The sequence below is a fragment of the Choloepus didactylus genome, chromosome 3 (genome assembly GCF_015220235.1).
Source record: "Choloepus didactylus isolate mChoDid1 chromosome 3, mChoDid1.pri, whole genome shotgun sequence".
In the NCBI taxonomy this organism is placed as follows: Eukaryota; Metazoa; Chordata; class Mammalia; order Pilosa; family Megalonychidae; genus Choloepus; species Choloepus didactylus.
The window spans coordinates 92,517,517-92,534,835 of NC_051309.1; the positions used below are offsets into that span (position 1 = coordinate 92,517,517).

General features: G+C 36.8%; 1 protein-coding gene across 18 annotated transcripts in view; it reads right to left on the reverse strand.

The window, feature by feature from the left end:
• MAPK10 (mitogen-activated protein kinase 10) overlaps window positions 1-17,319 on the reverse strand; it is a 719,417-nt gene that overhangs the window by 16,777 nt on the left and 685,321 nt on the right. For all 18 annotated transcript variants that reach the window (XM_037830188.1, XM_037830184.1, XM_037830182.1 and 15 more), the window contains 2 exons: window positions 4,103-4,166; window positions 2,309-2,386 (listed from right to left, as the gene is read on the reverse strand). In XM_037830188.1, the coding sequence (XP_037686116.1) occupies window positions 2,309-2,386; window positions 4,103-4,166 (142 nt within the window). The remainder of the gene's footprint in view (window positions 1-2,308; window positions 2,387-4,102; window positions 4,167-17,319) is intronic.

Sequence of the window (17,319 nt, forward strand, 5' to 3'; positions counted from 1 at the left end):
TTCTTTATGTGCTCTCTTTTAGTGTAGGAAATATGGTTTTAATGATTAAAGAATTATGATCTGATTAGGTACAAACTTGTTCCTCTCACAAATATTTAAACCATTGTTCAAATGGCAGCCCCCTTGAACCATCCTTTTGATGATTAATTGACCTCACTTGTACCATCCCCAGTCCCATTATGCCTTTCCTGAGTTGTAGGGTTTATTAAGAATAAATCAAGGGAACAAGAAGATTTTTGTAGAAGTGTTGTGAAAGTTTTGAAAAAAGAATTTTGTAAATCTATATTATCATGAATTAGCTACTGTGGATATCTTCTTGGGAGTGAGACAAGAATGAGATGAAATAAGTAGAAGATGAGGTATACTGGAGTTACTGGCAGGCTTCTGAGTTCTTTAAAAAAGGTAAAGGAGAGAAATTAATAATAACAAACTAAAAATGAATCAAAGAGACTCTACTAAAATTTGTCCAGCCCTAGCCTGAAATGTTAGGTCATCCTTCACTGGATCCTAATATTTTGGCTTCTTAATTATTGTAGGAGAATATATACTGGCTATTACAAGAATCCTAAGATAAGGAGTCTGTGCTGGTTTGAATCTATTATGTACCCCTGAAAAAGCCATGTTCTTTAATGCAGTCTTGTTGGGGCAGACCTATTATGGGTGGGATCTTTTGATTAGGTTGTATCTATGGAGATGTGACCCACTGAACTGTGGATGAGATGACCTTTTAATTAGATTATTTCTATGGTCCTGTGACCCCACCCATTCAAGGTGGGTCTTTATTAGTTTACTGGAGTTCTTGAGCTCAGGGGCTGACACAGATCCAGACACTTGGAGATGCAGACAGAAAGATGTTTGGAGATGCTAAGCTAAGAGATGAAGCCCAGAGTTCACTGCAGAGAAGCTGAGAAAGGGTCCCTAGATGCTTAGAGAGAAACACCCTGGGAGAACAAGCAAGGATGCACAGGAGCTGAAAGAGATAAGCTAAGGGAGACAGAAACCCAGAGACATTTTGGAGAAAGCCAATTTGAAACCAGAACCCAGGAGCAAAGGACCAGCAGATGCCAGCCATGTGCCTTCCCAGCTGACAGAGGTGTTCCAGACACCATCAGCCTTTCTTCAGTGAAGGTATCCTCTTGTTGATGCCTTAGTTTTGACAATTTTATGGCCTTAGAACTGTAAATTAACAACCTAATTATTCCCTTTTATAAAATCCAACCTATTTCTGGTATTTTGCATAAGCGTAGTGGCAGCTTTAGCAAACCAGAACAGAGCTTTTTCGCCTTAGCAGGTGGCAGCTTGAGGCTGGTGGATTCAGTCTCTGGATTCTATAATCAGCAGCAGACAGAACATGTGGATAAGTTAGAAGCAGCTTCTGCAGCCTTGTCTCCATCTGAATGCTACTACCATAAATGAATAGGGAAGGCAAGGTGGCAGACAACTCTACTGCCTCGACCCTCTTTGAGGAAAGGAAGGATTTTGGGTACCATTAGATATTCCCTTAAGTCTGTGGGTGAGAAAAATACACAGATGCAAATGTGCATCATAATGGTTGTGGGTGAAAATTATTCAACGGGTAATATCCGTATGAATAATTATTTCATCCTACATCTTTATTCCTGAAACAACTTAAAGTACATGGGGAAAAAAAATTTCAAAGATAGGACAGCCAAATACATTTTCCTCTGAACTAATCATTTGCAGCCTATACTCTTGCCAGAATGAGCTAGGTGTAGTTTAAAGCCGAAGATAAGCCATCACATTTTCAGAAATTGTTCTCTCTTTATATTCAAAGCATAAGTCTAAAGAAAAAAATCTATTAGCATTAATAATTAGTGTTAGTAAATTATCTCAAGTAATCTTAAAGTACATTATTAGGATCAGCAAAAATATGTATATGTATAAATGTGTGTTAAATTCTCTTGATGGTAAAAGTTAAAACTGAAAAATTTTCCACGCTGACTTTAATTTAACCTCCACACTGATTTGGCAGTAGAGTTGGCATTATGGCTCTGCATTTTGACAAAGGGCAGTCACCCTTTAACCAGCCCACTTTGACATTTCTTCAGGGTTCATTACTATCTTAAAAGAAGTTCTAAAGGAAATTTTGTACTAAGTCATTGTAGTCAGAATAATCAAAATGAATGCCACACTAAAGATCAAAAGGAATAGAACTAAAATCATTATGGGGAAATAGTCATACCATATTTGTTCATTCTCTGTAAGCAATGCCATTGACAACTCTTCCTCAAAGGCCAAGAAAAATATACTACTATTAGTTTATTGGTTATTCACTGAGAGTGAGTACCTGAAGGAGAAGGCTGTCCTTTTACTACACCATTTTTAGTCTTTTCTTCTGAATTCATTACTTCTTTGTAGATAAGTTCTGTAAGAAACAGTGATCAGTATTATAAACAAACAAACAACTCAACTTCTCCTTACTCCACAGAGAATTTCATTAGTTAAACATAAATAATAACTCTGATGGAGCTGAGAAAAAAATCATTGGGATTCCTTTCTCTTCTTCATTTCTTTACAGTTAGCACAGAGTCTGGCACAAAGTAGGTATCAGTAAAGCAGCTGGATAACTAAAAGTATGAATGAATTGATGAATATGGATTTTGCTTGTTTTCTGAATTCCTTTTGGGCATTCTTATACATTCTTACATTATCTCTTAAGGCTCTTTCATTGCTCAGTTTTTCAACATCCATTTTTCTTTTGTGCACAAATTCTCATGACTTCAAACTATTACCAATCCTTGCAATTTTCCATCTTTCACTTCATTTGTTCTCCAGACCCAAATCTCAGATTTATAAACCTAAATTTGACTAAAACCCAACACTGTAAAAAATTCATTTTATTCATTTCCAAACTGACATCCCTTTTTTACTTTCTCACTGCTAGAGTTAAATTTGAATGTCTTCAGTTCTTCCATTTTTACCCCCATTAGATAAAAATCATTCAGCCCTACCCCTTCTTGCTTTGTGATGGCTTACAATTTTTATAATCTTCATCCTTACGGGTATTTCTTTAATTTCTCACAACTTAGTCCAAATCCTCCTCCAGTGATGGTTATAGCATATCACTTTCCTACTCATGACCCATATGAGTATCTTCCTGCCCATATTTAGATCAAATCAAGCCTTTTCCATCTATCTATCTTTCAGAATCTTCTTTTAGTTGAAACACTGTTTATACATGTTCACTTTTTCATATTCTCCAGCATGACCCCTTGGCCAATGGAATCTTTATCATTTTAATACCTTTTGCTCACTCCTACCTTTTGTTTTCCTCTTATATCCCCCCATCTGGTATTTTCCTCTATTTTTTTTTTTTTCCTTCTGCCATTTTACCTTAAATCCTTTCTAGGTAGCTAAAAAGTTCTTTCCCCTCAGATACCAACTTTATGTACCTCATTATTGTGCCTGATCATTTTTTATTATCTGTATTTGGTTCTTTCATATCAATTCTGCAAGAAGAGACTGTAGTTATTTATTTTAGTCAAGAAGTGTTTGACTTGCCTTTCTGCTTTGTTTCACCCTCGGTATAATTCTTAACATACAGTATGTGTTTTGGAAAGTTTTGCCAAAAACAAAAAAGGAAATGAATGTGTCCATTCATTATTTTCTTACTTTAACAGGAAAAGAAACCACTTACATACACATATTTCCTATTTAAATTCTCAAGTCATATAAATTCAATGAATGAATACATGTAGTAAACATCTTTTATTTTCTAATGTATGAAACCATATCAGACACAAGTAATTTTAACTATCTTATATGATAATTTTGTGTAGAAACATGGGAAGTTTATTCTGAAATTTTGAATTATCTAGAAGCTCACCCCACCCTATGATACTTTCAAAATCAGTACTGTTTAAAAGATGTCAATAATTAATTCCTTTCATTCCTGAGCAATTGTAATATTACGATTAGTATGAAAAGATAGATGAAGTTTTATGAGCTTTGAAATTGGTCTAAAGGGATAGCAATTAGAAAATCATCTGTTAGTAAATTGTTTTAAAAGGAAAAACCTTGAGGATACTTTCTGAGTTTCAATACAGCAAAAAGTAGATTTTTATTCAAGCAGAAGAGTCACCTTTCCATTCTTCAATGGTGTGTTCTCTTTCATCCAACTGTTTGTCATATATCTGAGGTGGAGGCTGTAGAATGAAAACAAACAATAAACTTTTGTAATAACTACAATTAAACTCTTAGGTTGCATGAGAGTATGTTGCTATTCACTGATTTGGGAGGTAAACACAGTGGTACAGAAACTAAAGTTTCCCCACAACCTTAGTGAAGATTCATTTGTATGTCAATAGCTGCTGCTAACTAAATAAGGCAGCAGAACTCAAATCCTGAGAGCTCACTTCGTGACACTTTCAGATTCAGTATCCATGACTAAGCAACTAATGGCTGGTCTTTAAAAATAAAACAAGACACTTGATTAGAAGGGCCTGGAGCAGCTATTTCCTGCATTCACTTGCCCTGTAATAGAATCCTACTTAAACTATCCCAGCTTGTAAGATTTTATTACACTTTTAGATACCATGCCCCTCAAGAAGAGTCTTTAATGCCTCTCAATAAACCATAGTACTAATTCTTAATAGAGAGGAATACTTAAATTAAAACCATCCTTTATTTTTTTTGGAAGCATCATAAAACATTTTGATATATAGCTCATGCTCTATATTTAAATCATTTAAGGTTATTTTCTTCCTCTCAGGAAGAAGCTGCCAGTTGTCTGTACATTTGCACTGGGTCGGTCAACTTGAAGCCCTTGATGGCCTCTTGGTTAGTCCCTCTCTGGAAGAAAGAAAGTAACAGGGCCTTTGGTCCCACACATGGACCCAGAATCTCTCCCTCTATGCAGAATTCAGAGATGGAAAATGACAGATTTGTACAAAGCTGGTGCTTTCCAGGAGGGAGTGTCTCGGACTCCCTTATCTCTTCTTCTTCGTGAGATTTGCAATTGGGGAGCTCTATCATGGAGGCCTAGGGTGGCTCAAACCAAGGTCAAGTGAGATGGAAAGGAAAAAAATATGTCTTAGAAAAATAAATCACCACAAAGTAGAGAAAGATGGGGCCGAGGAGCTAAACTGACTGGCGCTGAGTTGATCAAAAAGAAGGGCTACAAAATTTTGAGGACCATGAGACAGGGGGATCTAGAATCCATCCTTGCCCAACCCTTCAGAAGCAATGTGGGTTTTTTGGGGGTTTTTGCTTGTTCGTGTTTTAACTAAAAGAGTTTCTCCATGAGAGCGATTCAGACCTACAAAGACATGAATCTCTCATAAATACTGTTTGTAAGAAAGCTTTGGTCAAAATTTTCAGAGACAGCTTCTGGTTTCTGGGAGAGGCTCACTGGCCCATGAGTGGCCCTCTAGAGCCACAGTGGCTTTCTTTATTGCATCCAGTTTCTCCAGTATCCCGAATCATGAAAGCCCCGAATGATAGTAAGGTGTGGACATAACCTCGCAGACTAGGTAGCTGTCAACAGCTGAGGACAATTCACTGGAGAAGGGTGCAGCTGTGAGCCATTAGGAGGCAGTACTTACAGTGGCTGACGAAGTGTGTGCTGGCCCAGGAAAGGAGGTTTGGACTCGGTGGTCACTATCCTCTACCTATAATTTACTATAGTCTGTTACATCTGACCTAGTCCTGCCACAATGGGACCACCTTATACCCTACAGAAGTAGCTGGAGTGAAAATAGAAGGCTTTGCCCAGTTGTGGTGGGGAGGGCTCTTCACTTAGAGTAATACTGAACCATGGACTTCAAAGATAACTAGGATGGGGCCAGACATTTCCTTAGCACCTGTGACAGCTACTGGGCAGTTGCTGCCCTTCAGACATGACCAGGTGAGTAGCCTCTAAGAAGCAGTCAGCACCCGGAGAACTAAGCAAAACAGGACCCCCGCCCTCCACTTAGACACTAGAGAGAAGACAGGAGTGCCATCCATCTAAAGGTGAGAGTTTGCGGTGATCAGGCACTGCACTCAGGACCTGACCTGAGGCATGACTTCCTACCCCAAACTATAAAGGATTCCTAAATTGTAGGAATATCTTTATTTAATGAGTGAATGGGTAAAGTGAAGTTACTTTTGAAAGTTTGTGAAACTGTCATTGAAATAAGCTAATGCAGATCCAAAGCTGGTTAGGTAAAGATGCTTTGCCAAGTGGCAAGTTCTCTGTTTTGTCTCTTCCTGAACATGTGTAATGCTGTGGTTAGGTCCCAGTCCAAGTGGGCCTTGTCCAGGACCCTGCAGGACACAATGTGCACAAGCTCTCAGAGCACCCTCCTCTACCCCCCAGAACTGTGTGCTGTCGGCACCTCTTTCTTCTTCTAACAATAGACACAGCTTGGGATCCTGTGTGGCTGGCTTCTACATGTAGTGGATTTTTCCATTCAAGTTTCAAAATTGAACGTGGCTCAAGAGAACAGTTTCTGCCAAAGTTCACAAATGCCATTTTCTCTTTGCAGCAAAGCTATTTTGAGAGAGGTTTCCTTGGAGCTTTGGAATACAGCTGCTGCTGGTGTACAAAACACAAAAGTACATAGACTCTAACCACAAACAAACTACAAAGAGAGAAAGCAAAGTGCTGAGTCCAAGATTTTTCCTTTCAAATAAACCAAGAGGGCTGCTTTAAATAAATTAGGATTATAGTTATGGTTGAAAGAGCTCTGCAAAGGGACCATATGTTCAGTTTTCTTTGAAAAAGGGATGCAAATGTTACCTACAGTGGGAGGGTGCATTTCCTTAAAGATGTTTTCTACATGACAATATAAAATAATAATTGGCAAATAGTCTAAAGATAGCAATATCATATTCAAAACTACCCACATCCCTACATGTGCTTGGATAGCAATGGTTAGCATGTGTAATGGTCCACCAAGTTACCTGCCTCCATCTGCTAAAGAGAATTGGTGTTTGATTACTCTGTTTCTCCCTCTTCCTACCTTCTTAAACAGGAAGGAGGAGAAGGGATAAAGAGATATGCCCTAGAGATATTTGTTGAGAGGGTGTTTTAGGGGAGTTTAGCAGATTAGAACAATGTGGGATGGAAGAAAATTAAGGAAGATAGGAAATTAAGGACAATATGTGGAGAGACACTGGGGCTTGTGACTTGGATCCCTTTGAATATTCTTCAAGAGACTGAGGATTCCCTTTTTATTTTTGAAGATTTGGAGTCCCCTTCCTTGATTACAACTTTTGTCAGAAATGGAACCATGGATTCATATGGATTGTGTTAAGCACAATGTAATATGAACTGGACATATTTTACATCAGTTGTATTGTGTGTGTGTGTGTGTGTGTGTGTGTGTGTGTGTGTATGTGCAAATTGGTTCAGTTGAATGAGATAAATAAATATATGGACAGATAAATGGTCATTGTGAGTTAGTACTGATTCAAATTTATTTATTCATTATTTAAATTCATTAGTTCAGTAAAGGTCTTGGGCACCTACTATGTGCCAGACTATATCAGAAATTGAGATTTCAAAACTGAATAATATGACTGCTGGCTTCTAGGCATTCACAGTTTAGTGGGGGTAAGACTGATAAAAGCAGATAACATACAATATGAAAAATGATAGATACATGTATGTGGCATGTGGGAACAAAGTGGTTAAACCCTTTCAAAGTCTGGCTTTGGCTTCCTGGAACAGATGACATCTGTACTAGTTGAGTAAGCAAAGATGTGTGTGATGTAATCATAATAAGAGGGGAAGGAGAAACAGATGGTTCCAGGCCAACGGCACATCATGAGCAAAGGTGTAGAGCCTAGAAAACAGAACAGTGATGGTGGTGATAGTAGCAGTGGAATGTGTGTGTGTTTGTATGTTTCTCTGTTGTGTTTCTCTGCTTGCACATGGAAAGGGAACTGGAGGCAGTTCTGGGATGATAAAATGTAACATATGGTAGGAAGTGATGGGAGATAAGAGTTGTGCCTAGAGAAGTAGAGGGGTCAGGCAAAGGTCTTGAGTGTCATGATGGAATAAAGACTTCTTCCTGAAGGGGAGGATAAACCACTGAAGAAGGTGGGGGAATGGCATGGCCAAATCAATGGCTGGATTGAAGGAGGGCATGACAAAGAGCAGAAAGAAGAGTCAGAGGAGCTATACCACAGCCCAGGAAATATTTTCAGAGGTTCTGAGCTGGGGTAGGAAAGGTAAGGATGGATAGAAAATAGATTCAAGAAAATTAAAAAATAAAACGGGTAGAATTTTGTTTTCAATTGAATGTGTGGAATGACTCCCAAATTTCTAAGCTGGGTATCTGAACAGATGGTGATGTTGTTGGAGACATTTAAAGAAAAAGAGAACGGAAAAGGGAAAACAGGTTGGTAAAGAGATAAGCTTGAGTGCTATGTGGGCAGACCTGTCTATTTGAGAAATACTATGACATTCAGAGGAATGCTGTTGGCTGGACATATATTTGAGGATATCAGCAAGAGGTCTTTGTTGAAATCATGACAGTGGATAAGGTCACCTAGGGAGAATATGTAGGTAGAAAGAATAAAGGGCGAAAGTGAACCCCCGTCAGTCACCAAGGTTTCAAGTTTGGACAGAGGGAGATGAGCCCACTATGATGAAAAAAAAAGAAAAAGAAAAGGAACATTTAGAGGATTACAAGGCAAATGAGGATGTTGAAATGTTATGGACTGCAAGCGAGCAGAGAGTTTCAAAAAGAGGAAATAATTGATACTTTTTTGTACATGAAAGAAATTAAGATTTTGTATTTGAAGGCATCAGAAAGGTGTGATGCAAGGCATGCCTTTTAACCCTACAAAAGATTTCCTAACTTCAAAAGTGGTACCAAACCCAGAAAGATCCAGATTGATCCTGGTTATAAGACAGAGACAGCCCCTAGAAAATTGGAACAACAGAAAACATATCCTCACCATAAAGTAGATATTGTGTATGACCAAGATGATAAGGAACTGCAGAACAGGTTATAATGCTGAAAAACGGTAGACAGTTATGTTGTTGGAACTGCTCTCTTAACTATCTTTGAGGTCGTGTTAAATTAAGAACAATATTCTCTTACTAATTAAGGGAAGTCACTTATTTTCCTGAGAATCCACCGTATGTTAGGCTCTTTACACATTAATAATCCTCAGAGTCAGAAAACTAAGATTCAAAGATTGACTCTGAGGATTATATATATCTTGAAGTCACCTAGTTAATTAATGGTGAAGTTTGGATTAAAATCCAATTGAGAGAATAATCGAAAGCAAATGGTAATAGAGCTGAATCTGAAATAAGAGGCAATAACATTTCAAGTGAATATGTTTGTAAAACAAGAAATAGAAACACAAGTCAAGAGGGTGACCATATGTCCCAGTTTGTCCAGAACAGTCCCAGCTCAGGCTTATTGTCCTTGCAGTCATTCATAGTCCTTACTCCCCTCACTGTCCTAAGTACTGGCTTTGGAGGATAAATGATGTGGTCACCCAATATAGCAATGTTGTGGCATGGCATATTAGAGATCTAAGGCATACAGTAACATGAGGATGGGGAAAACAAAGGAAATGCAGCATTTTTCTACCACTGGAATCCCAACAATTGTAGCTGCTCCCTTTGCTGACCTATCTAAGATATCTTGTCAGCATGTTCTTCCCTTTTCTCTATTTTTAGGAATGTAGAGCTCAGCTATAAAATATAGCTCTTGGCAGACAGTACATAAAAAGAGTGCAAATATGCATAATAATCTGAGATTGAAGGATGTAGAGTCTATTGGTATTCTATGGAGTTCTTGCTGCTGGGACATGTTTTCTTAATAAGATGCTGGTTCAAATTCCTAATTGATTCTCCCAAGGTAAAAGTTGTTCTCTTTTGTGACTTCATTTTATATCATGTATTTAAATAATACCTCCTCTACTGAGTAAAATTTGTGAATTTATTCTTTCCTCAATCTTCAAGATTATCCTTATTTCAACAGCATTATAGAATGTTAGCAATGGAAGAGACTTCAGAGATAAACTATCCCATCCTTCTTCAATTTACAAATGGAATAGAGCAACTCAGAAAACATAAGTGATTTATCCATGACTACAGAGTTAATTAGTGGTAGAGCTGGGAACAAAATGTATATAGTCTCTTATGAGAAAAGGTGGAATGAAGGAATTTTTATGGGTTCAAGAAATGTTAAATTGGATATTCAACACATAAAAAAGATTTTCATTAATGACAAATTAGAAACTTGTCATTCTGATTTCTGTTCCAATTTTCTGTCAGTCTATACATGTCGCTAGATCTGGCAACTATCACACAGCTAGTCAGCACTTTTTTCCCTGCATGCTTTTTGTCAAAATATCTTGGACAATATCAAGACTTCTATATATGAACCTCAAAAGGGATGACAACCAGAAATGAGAAATCTAAATTGCACAAAGTTATTCCTTTTATCCATCTTTGAGCACTGAATTAACATTTTTCCATATCTGTCATGTTCTGTACCATCTGACAACCATCAAGTTGTTGGTGTTTGTCTTCTGCATATGGCATGGTTTTTTCCAGTTTTCTCTGTGTTTTGTTGCCTTGTTGAAAATACCAATGAAAGCTTTAAATAACATTGTCTCTCAGTGTCTGCTTTCTCTATTAATCTAGCAGCTGGATCAAAGTAAATGATATTATGTCCAATGAAATATGCTGTTTTTAATTATTAACTTTGTAAGTCTGATGATTGCCAGAAGATGTATGGTTTACTCTAATACCTTAGCCAAGAGGAGTAGTCATTAGTACAAAATTAGGCTAGAAAAAGCCATTTAAGGAAATATGCAAAATTTAATTTTCTAATTCCTTGAATCTGTAGATATATAATAAGTTTTCCAAAATTATTTTTTAAACTTGTGATGAAGAGAGTTTCTTAAAATTGTAACCTCTTGTTTGGAAAATCAAAATTTAGGTAGAATCATTCTTACATAGAACTAAATGTTACATACTTTAATTAATTAATTTATTTTTGGCTAGTGGCACAGTTTAGTGTTTTCTAAATTTTTCTAAAACTTTATATACCCTGTAGCACCTAGAACAGTTGTTTACCCACACTGGGGCTTGATATTTGCTTTAAAAATAATCTTAACAACAATCTGCCAAATTAATGAAACTATAATAGCAATATGCACAATTTCCAAGAAAATTGACTAAATATAGTCATTCTCTAAGTTGCATAGTTTCCCTGTACTGTGACCTTATTATGCAGCAAACAAATAATCTGGTTTCCAATGAACAAAAATGTCATTGCTTTCTAAAGTAGATCAATGACAACTTGTAATACACTACCAGTGGATTTTTAAAAATTTCTTAGGTGAGGTTTAGTAACTATATCTATGCTCTGAATAGAAATTAATCCACTTAATACTACAGATGAAATAAATGCCTTAAAAATCTGTTAAGTTCAATTGTAACAATTTTTCCACACCAATACAAGGTTTTGGTGGTGGGGTGGTGCATGGGAATCCTGTATTTTATGCATGATTGTTCTGTAAACCCATAACATCTCTAATTAAAAAAAAATATTTAAAAAAAGTTTGATGAGTTGAAAGTTCTCCACTGGGTAGGGGAGTGGGGTGGGTTAATAAAATCTGTCTCTGGAAACAAATCTGATTAATCCTCCTTTCCTAAATTGTCTTATATTGGTCCCTAGAAGCAGGACCTTAGAAGGGGATTCTTGTGCAAGTGATCATTCAAAGAAGTGTGCTTCCTGTAAGAGAGGAAAGGAAATCAGATAGGGAAGCAAGAATGGCACAAAAGAGTTAGTGACCTTAACGAGAGCTGTTTCAGATAGAAGTTCAGACTGTTTCTGTTAAAAGAGTAAGTAAGAGATAAGAGCATGAAATTGGATAACTCTTTTGAAAAGCTTTGTTTTGGAGAATGTGAAGAACTGACAAGTATTGACAAGTTGGATATGAAGGGGGCTGAGGGAGGAGTATAAAACGACCCCCCGGGATTTGGGTTCAGTCATCTGGGCAGAAAGCGAATTAAAAGGTGTCATGTGGGGAGAGAAGGAATAGGTAACTGATATACCCAGTTCAATATTCAACACGCTAACTTTGAGATGCCAATTTAAATTCCAGACATGTTAAATAGGATGTTAAATTTATAGATCTGGAACACAGGACAGTCAAATGGGATAAAGTATAGATTTGAGAATCATTTATGGTAACTAAAATGCAGGCTGTGGTCAAAGATAACATTCCCAAGGAAAAGAAATTAGGGCTATAAGCAGAGAACTCCTGGGATGCACAATTTGAAGGAAGAGAAAACAACTCTGACCCAGCAAAGGGGACTGGAGAGAATAGGAGTGGAGTTATCAAGTCAAAGTGGAAAAGGTGTCAAGAAGGAGGGCACTGTCAGCACATTCAAATGGCACATATCCATGAAATACCAATTTTATTTGGATTGGGCACCTAGGAGCCACTAGTGATTTTAGAAAAAGCGGCTTCAAAGCTTAAGGAGTGACCTGGAGGTGAAGGTAGGAGCAAACAAAAACTAATTTTTTACAGAAACATGGCTATAATGGAGGAAGGTACTTGCATTGCTAATAGTAAAGGTGTAGTACAAAATTTTGGGTTGGTTTATCCTTTAAAATGAAAGAGGCTAGAGCATGTTTATTTGTATTAAATGAAAGCTGCAAAATAGAAAGTGCACAGGGAAAGAAGAGCTCCACATGCAGAAAAGAGAGACCAGAAATGAAAGAGTGTTGCATCCTGGGTTTTCTGCACCTTGTGTGGCTGACTTCCTCAAAGCATTAGCATTTTCCTCCTCATCATCTTCATCATCCTGGGACCATTCATATATAACTGTTTTTCATATATTATATCATTTAGATCTTATGATAACCCTCCTCTTATAGGTATAATAATGAAGCACAAAGAGATTAAATAACCTATGGATAACAGGCAGAAGCAGTATTTAAATCCAAATCTTTCTGAATACAAACACTATGTTGTTGCATTTTTTTCACCCAATTTTATAAAGTAGTTGCTGCTAATTTAACTTTTTAATAAATACATTGAAAAGTTTTATTAGGCAATCAAAGCAACAGAGAACATCAGGAAAATACGTAAGTGCTGTCTCTAGCTAGAGGAACCCTAAAAATTGCTATTAATAAGTATTATAGATACGAATTTCCATGTCCACTCAACTGAAGGGCTGGGGTGCACACTGCATTGGGATGCTGCCACCTCGTGGGTAGAAAAAAAAAGGAACTTTAAATAAAAGATAATTAGAGTCTTTAGCGTGTGAGTCCATCATTTCATCAAATTACTCTTACTCAGTTCAACTATGGCTGAGCATCAAAATGTCTGGGAGCTTTAAAAATACTGATGCCTGGTTCTCATCCTCAGAGATTCTGATTTAATTGATCTGGGGTGCAGACTGGACTCTGGGATATTTAAAAGCACCCCAAGTGATTATAATATGCAGCCGAATTAAAACTCTGTTCTAACCACTTATACAGTAATCAAAATGAGGCTTTTGTCATTTTCCTAAGTAAGTTTCATTTGTATAGATGCAAGAGGAAATACTCAAGAGAAAGTGACTTTCTCTCAATCTTCAATGGTATCTATTTCTTGGTAGAGCAAAATTATTTCTAAACAAAATTCATCCTGTACCATAATTTTAAAGAACAGAATTGGTTAGATTTTGAAAATTGTAATCAAAGTGGACCTGAGATTTGTACCCCCTAACCAAGTAGTCTGTAGGCCAAAGTGAGCAAGTGGAGTCTCAGAACCTCCTGAATAAGTCACAGGTTTCCTAAAAGAAACAATGGAAAGAGCACTGGACTCAGAGAACTCTTGACTCTGGCATTGGTAAGAAGAGTGTCCTTTAGAAAGTCAGTTTATTTACACTCAAGTTTTTTAGGGGCAAATCAAGGAAGCTGAGTTAGTTGTGCTTTAAGATAATTTCCAACTCCAAATGCTAAAGAAGTAGATTCCATATGAAATTAATAGAGAATAGATATACATGAATCTAAATTATCTGGAAAGGGTTTCATATAGTGCTTTATTTGAGAAGAAACTAATTTTCAAGTGTATAACAAATATCATACCAGGTAATTCAACAAACTCTCCTGAGAAGTTGCAATGTCAAAGCATTGTATTATAATGTGTCATATATGAGAAAGGACTAACGGTGTTTGGAGACATCATAGCACTAAGTTACCAGAGGAATTTTTTAAAGCTAAGTAATGTGAATTTTAATTATAATGTGAACTGAGTGTAATTAGAAAGCTTAATTAAATAATGCTTCAGTGTTTTACGAGGAAGTTAAATTCAGTTTTCCCTATTTTTCATTCAATTCTGTAGTTCACTCAGGTATTAGGTCAAACACTAATTAGCATTAAACCATAAAAAGTTTAATCATGTTTTAAAAATGACAATTCTCCTTACCATTGCTCAGTAATTAAATTATTCTATGGTTCTTTAATTGAAAAGCCTCTGTAATTGCACCACCAATCACTCAGAGCCTAAGTCATAAATCTTTCTTTTTTTCATTCATTCATTTAATACATATTTATTAACCTACTACTATATGCTAGTCTTACAATTCTTCATCCTTAAACCTTTACATTTAATTATTTAAAATTCATGTTGAATGTTAGCTTCTAAACATCTCTTCAATCCTCTACCCATCTCTATTAACTCATCATAGTTCAGGACACAATTAATTCTAATCTAGTCTACAACAGATTTATTCCCTTGCCTTCCATATTCTTTTTTTCAATTGCAGTTCCACTTTTCAGAGCAACCTTCTGAAAGTTCAAATCTGATAATGTTATTCCTGTAGTTGTAAATCTTGAAAGTCCTCCCTTCATCCTTAGGATAGAATTCGTGCTTCCGTAACAATACTCTGACACCCCTTCCTTACCTGTCCTTGTTCACCACCCTGAAGTCACTTCTCACCCTTTTCCATTCAGCCACCCCAAAAGACTTGCAGTTCTCCTAACACTCTCTTGACCCTGGGATTTTTACATGTACTCTTTCTTCTGCCTGCACTGTTCATTTTCCACGGCTTTCTTCACTTGGATAACTCTTACTTACTCTCTGTGTTTCTATTGAGATATTAGTTTCTCCAAGGAGCCTTCTCTAACCCACATTACTGAGAGGCACATTTTCTGTGGGCATCCATTGCATCATAAGGTTAAAATTTGGACTACTTATCACTCAATATTTTTGTCTTTCCCACTAGACTGTGGAGACAAGGATTTGAGGATATACTGTGTCTAGCACTATTTGTAGTACATAGTAGCTATTATAACAAATATGAACAAATGAATGAATTAATCAATAATTGTTGTTTCAAAAATATGCTATCTATGAACTTGGAAAAATTTGTCAGTTAAAAAGATGAAATAAATGATCAACTGTTTGACATAATTTAAAATAGCAACCAAGTAGATTCCAGCATTAACTATACACATATTAGACACATAATCTTGGTCAAGGCACTCACTCATTCATCAAATGTTATGTGACTACAAAGTGCCAGACAGTGTTCTAGGCATTTGGGATGGAGCAGTGCCCCAAAGAATCAATGCCTCTCTCCTTATGGAGTTTAATTCTGATGAGTTAGATAAACAATAAAAAGAAATACATAATGTCAACCAGTGATAATATACAGAAAATAAGCTGGTTAAGGGGTTGCTAGGTAGTAGGGTGCTAGTCAAGGTAGGATGGTCAGGAAGTCTTCTTTGAGAAGATAATATGTGAGCAGAGATATGAATGAAATAATGGAGGAAGCCAGGTAGTTACCTGGAAGAAGAGTGTGTTCCAGTCAGAAGAAAGGATGTGGAAAGGCCCTGAAGAGGAAGTTTATGTGCATGGCAAGGAGTCCAGTACACAGGAACAGAGTGACTAAGGGGGTGCACAGGAAATGAAGTCAGAAGGGTAGGCAGGGGCCAAGTCAAGTAATATTTTCCAAACTTGAAATCAAATTGTGGGTAGGAAGAGAAAGAAAATACCAGTCTGAAGTTTTTGCTTTAGTACATGTGTGTATATATATGTGTTTGTGTATGCTGGGTTTCAAAGTAAAATGTCTTTCTTACAAAGGATTATGGTAACAGAACTTGGAACAACACTGGCGTAGAACCCTTGTAAGCTATGGTGGGTATTAGATTTTTATTCTAAGTATGAGAAGCCACTGAAGAGTTACAGCTGAGGAATTATGTGACCTGTTTCATATTTTAAAAAGGAAAACTTTAGGAACTCTGGAGAATAGACCACAGGGGACAAGAGTGGATCTGGGAGACCAGTTAGACACTATTTACATGATCCAGATAGAGGTGATGTTTGCATAGATCAAGGGATGAGAAGTGGTCAGAGTTAGGATATGTTTAGAAAGTGAGGTCAGTAAGAGTTGTTGAAGATAATCATCAATTTTCAAGAGTTTGTCTGAGACTTAAATAAGATTGGATATTTGAAAGGGTTTTATAAACACTAGAGAAGTGCATAGCCTGGTACAGTTGAGTTCAATTTGAATTAACATTTATTGAGCTGCATCAGCTACTACCCTCATGGTTCTCAGCACTCAGTGGATAAAACCAAACTCCTGCTCCCAAGAAACTTTTAAAGAAGTGGAGTTGGGGGAGATAGTCACAAAAATGGGTAATATCAGCATAATGTGTGATATGATGATGGTATGCAAAAGATTCTAAAGGAAAAACAGTTAACTTAAAATTCCAAGAAGTAGCAGCTTTGCTTGCAAGGCTCAATCCTATGTTACAGCACAAAAAGAACTGCAAGGAAACTAGGAAAAAAGTTCTTGGCAAAAAAAAAAAGCAACACATCAGAGATATTGCTGAGTTAGCCTAGCGAGGCCACATGTCATTTGCACCTCAGCCCTACAGTCACATAACAGAAGCAAAATAAGCTGAGGAAAAAGGATATTCAGCACTCTTATATTGGTAACATGAATCAATAATGATTCATCCTAGAGACATTAACCACAGAAAACAAAACTCCTTCAGTTAACATAAATGAGTAGCCCTAGGATACACATCCACAGTGAGTATAGAAACACAGCTATGGGATTAAAAACTTTATTAAGAAAAACTGACTTGTCTTCACTTTTCTGCCTTTATAGAAATAATATTGTATTTTAACTTAAAACTTGGTATTTTTTCAACTCCAAAGAAACATGAATTTGTTTTTCATTAGAAATCTGGCCCCACCTCCCCCCACCCCTCCACCCCCCAATTCCTAGCACTGATCCCTCTGAAATATTTTTGAGCATGACATAAAGATTCTGGATTAATGAAATCTTTCACTCAGGTGTAAAGAATTCTGCTAATCTAATGATAACTGCCC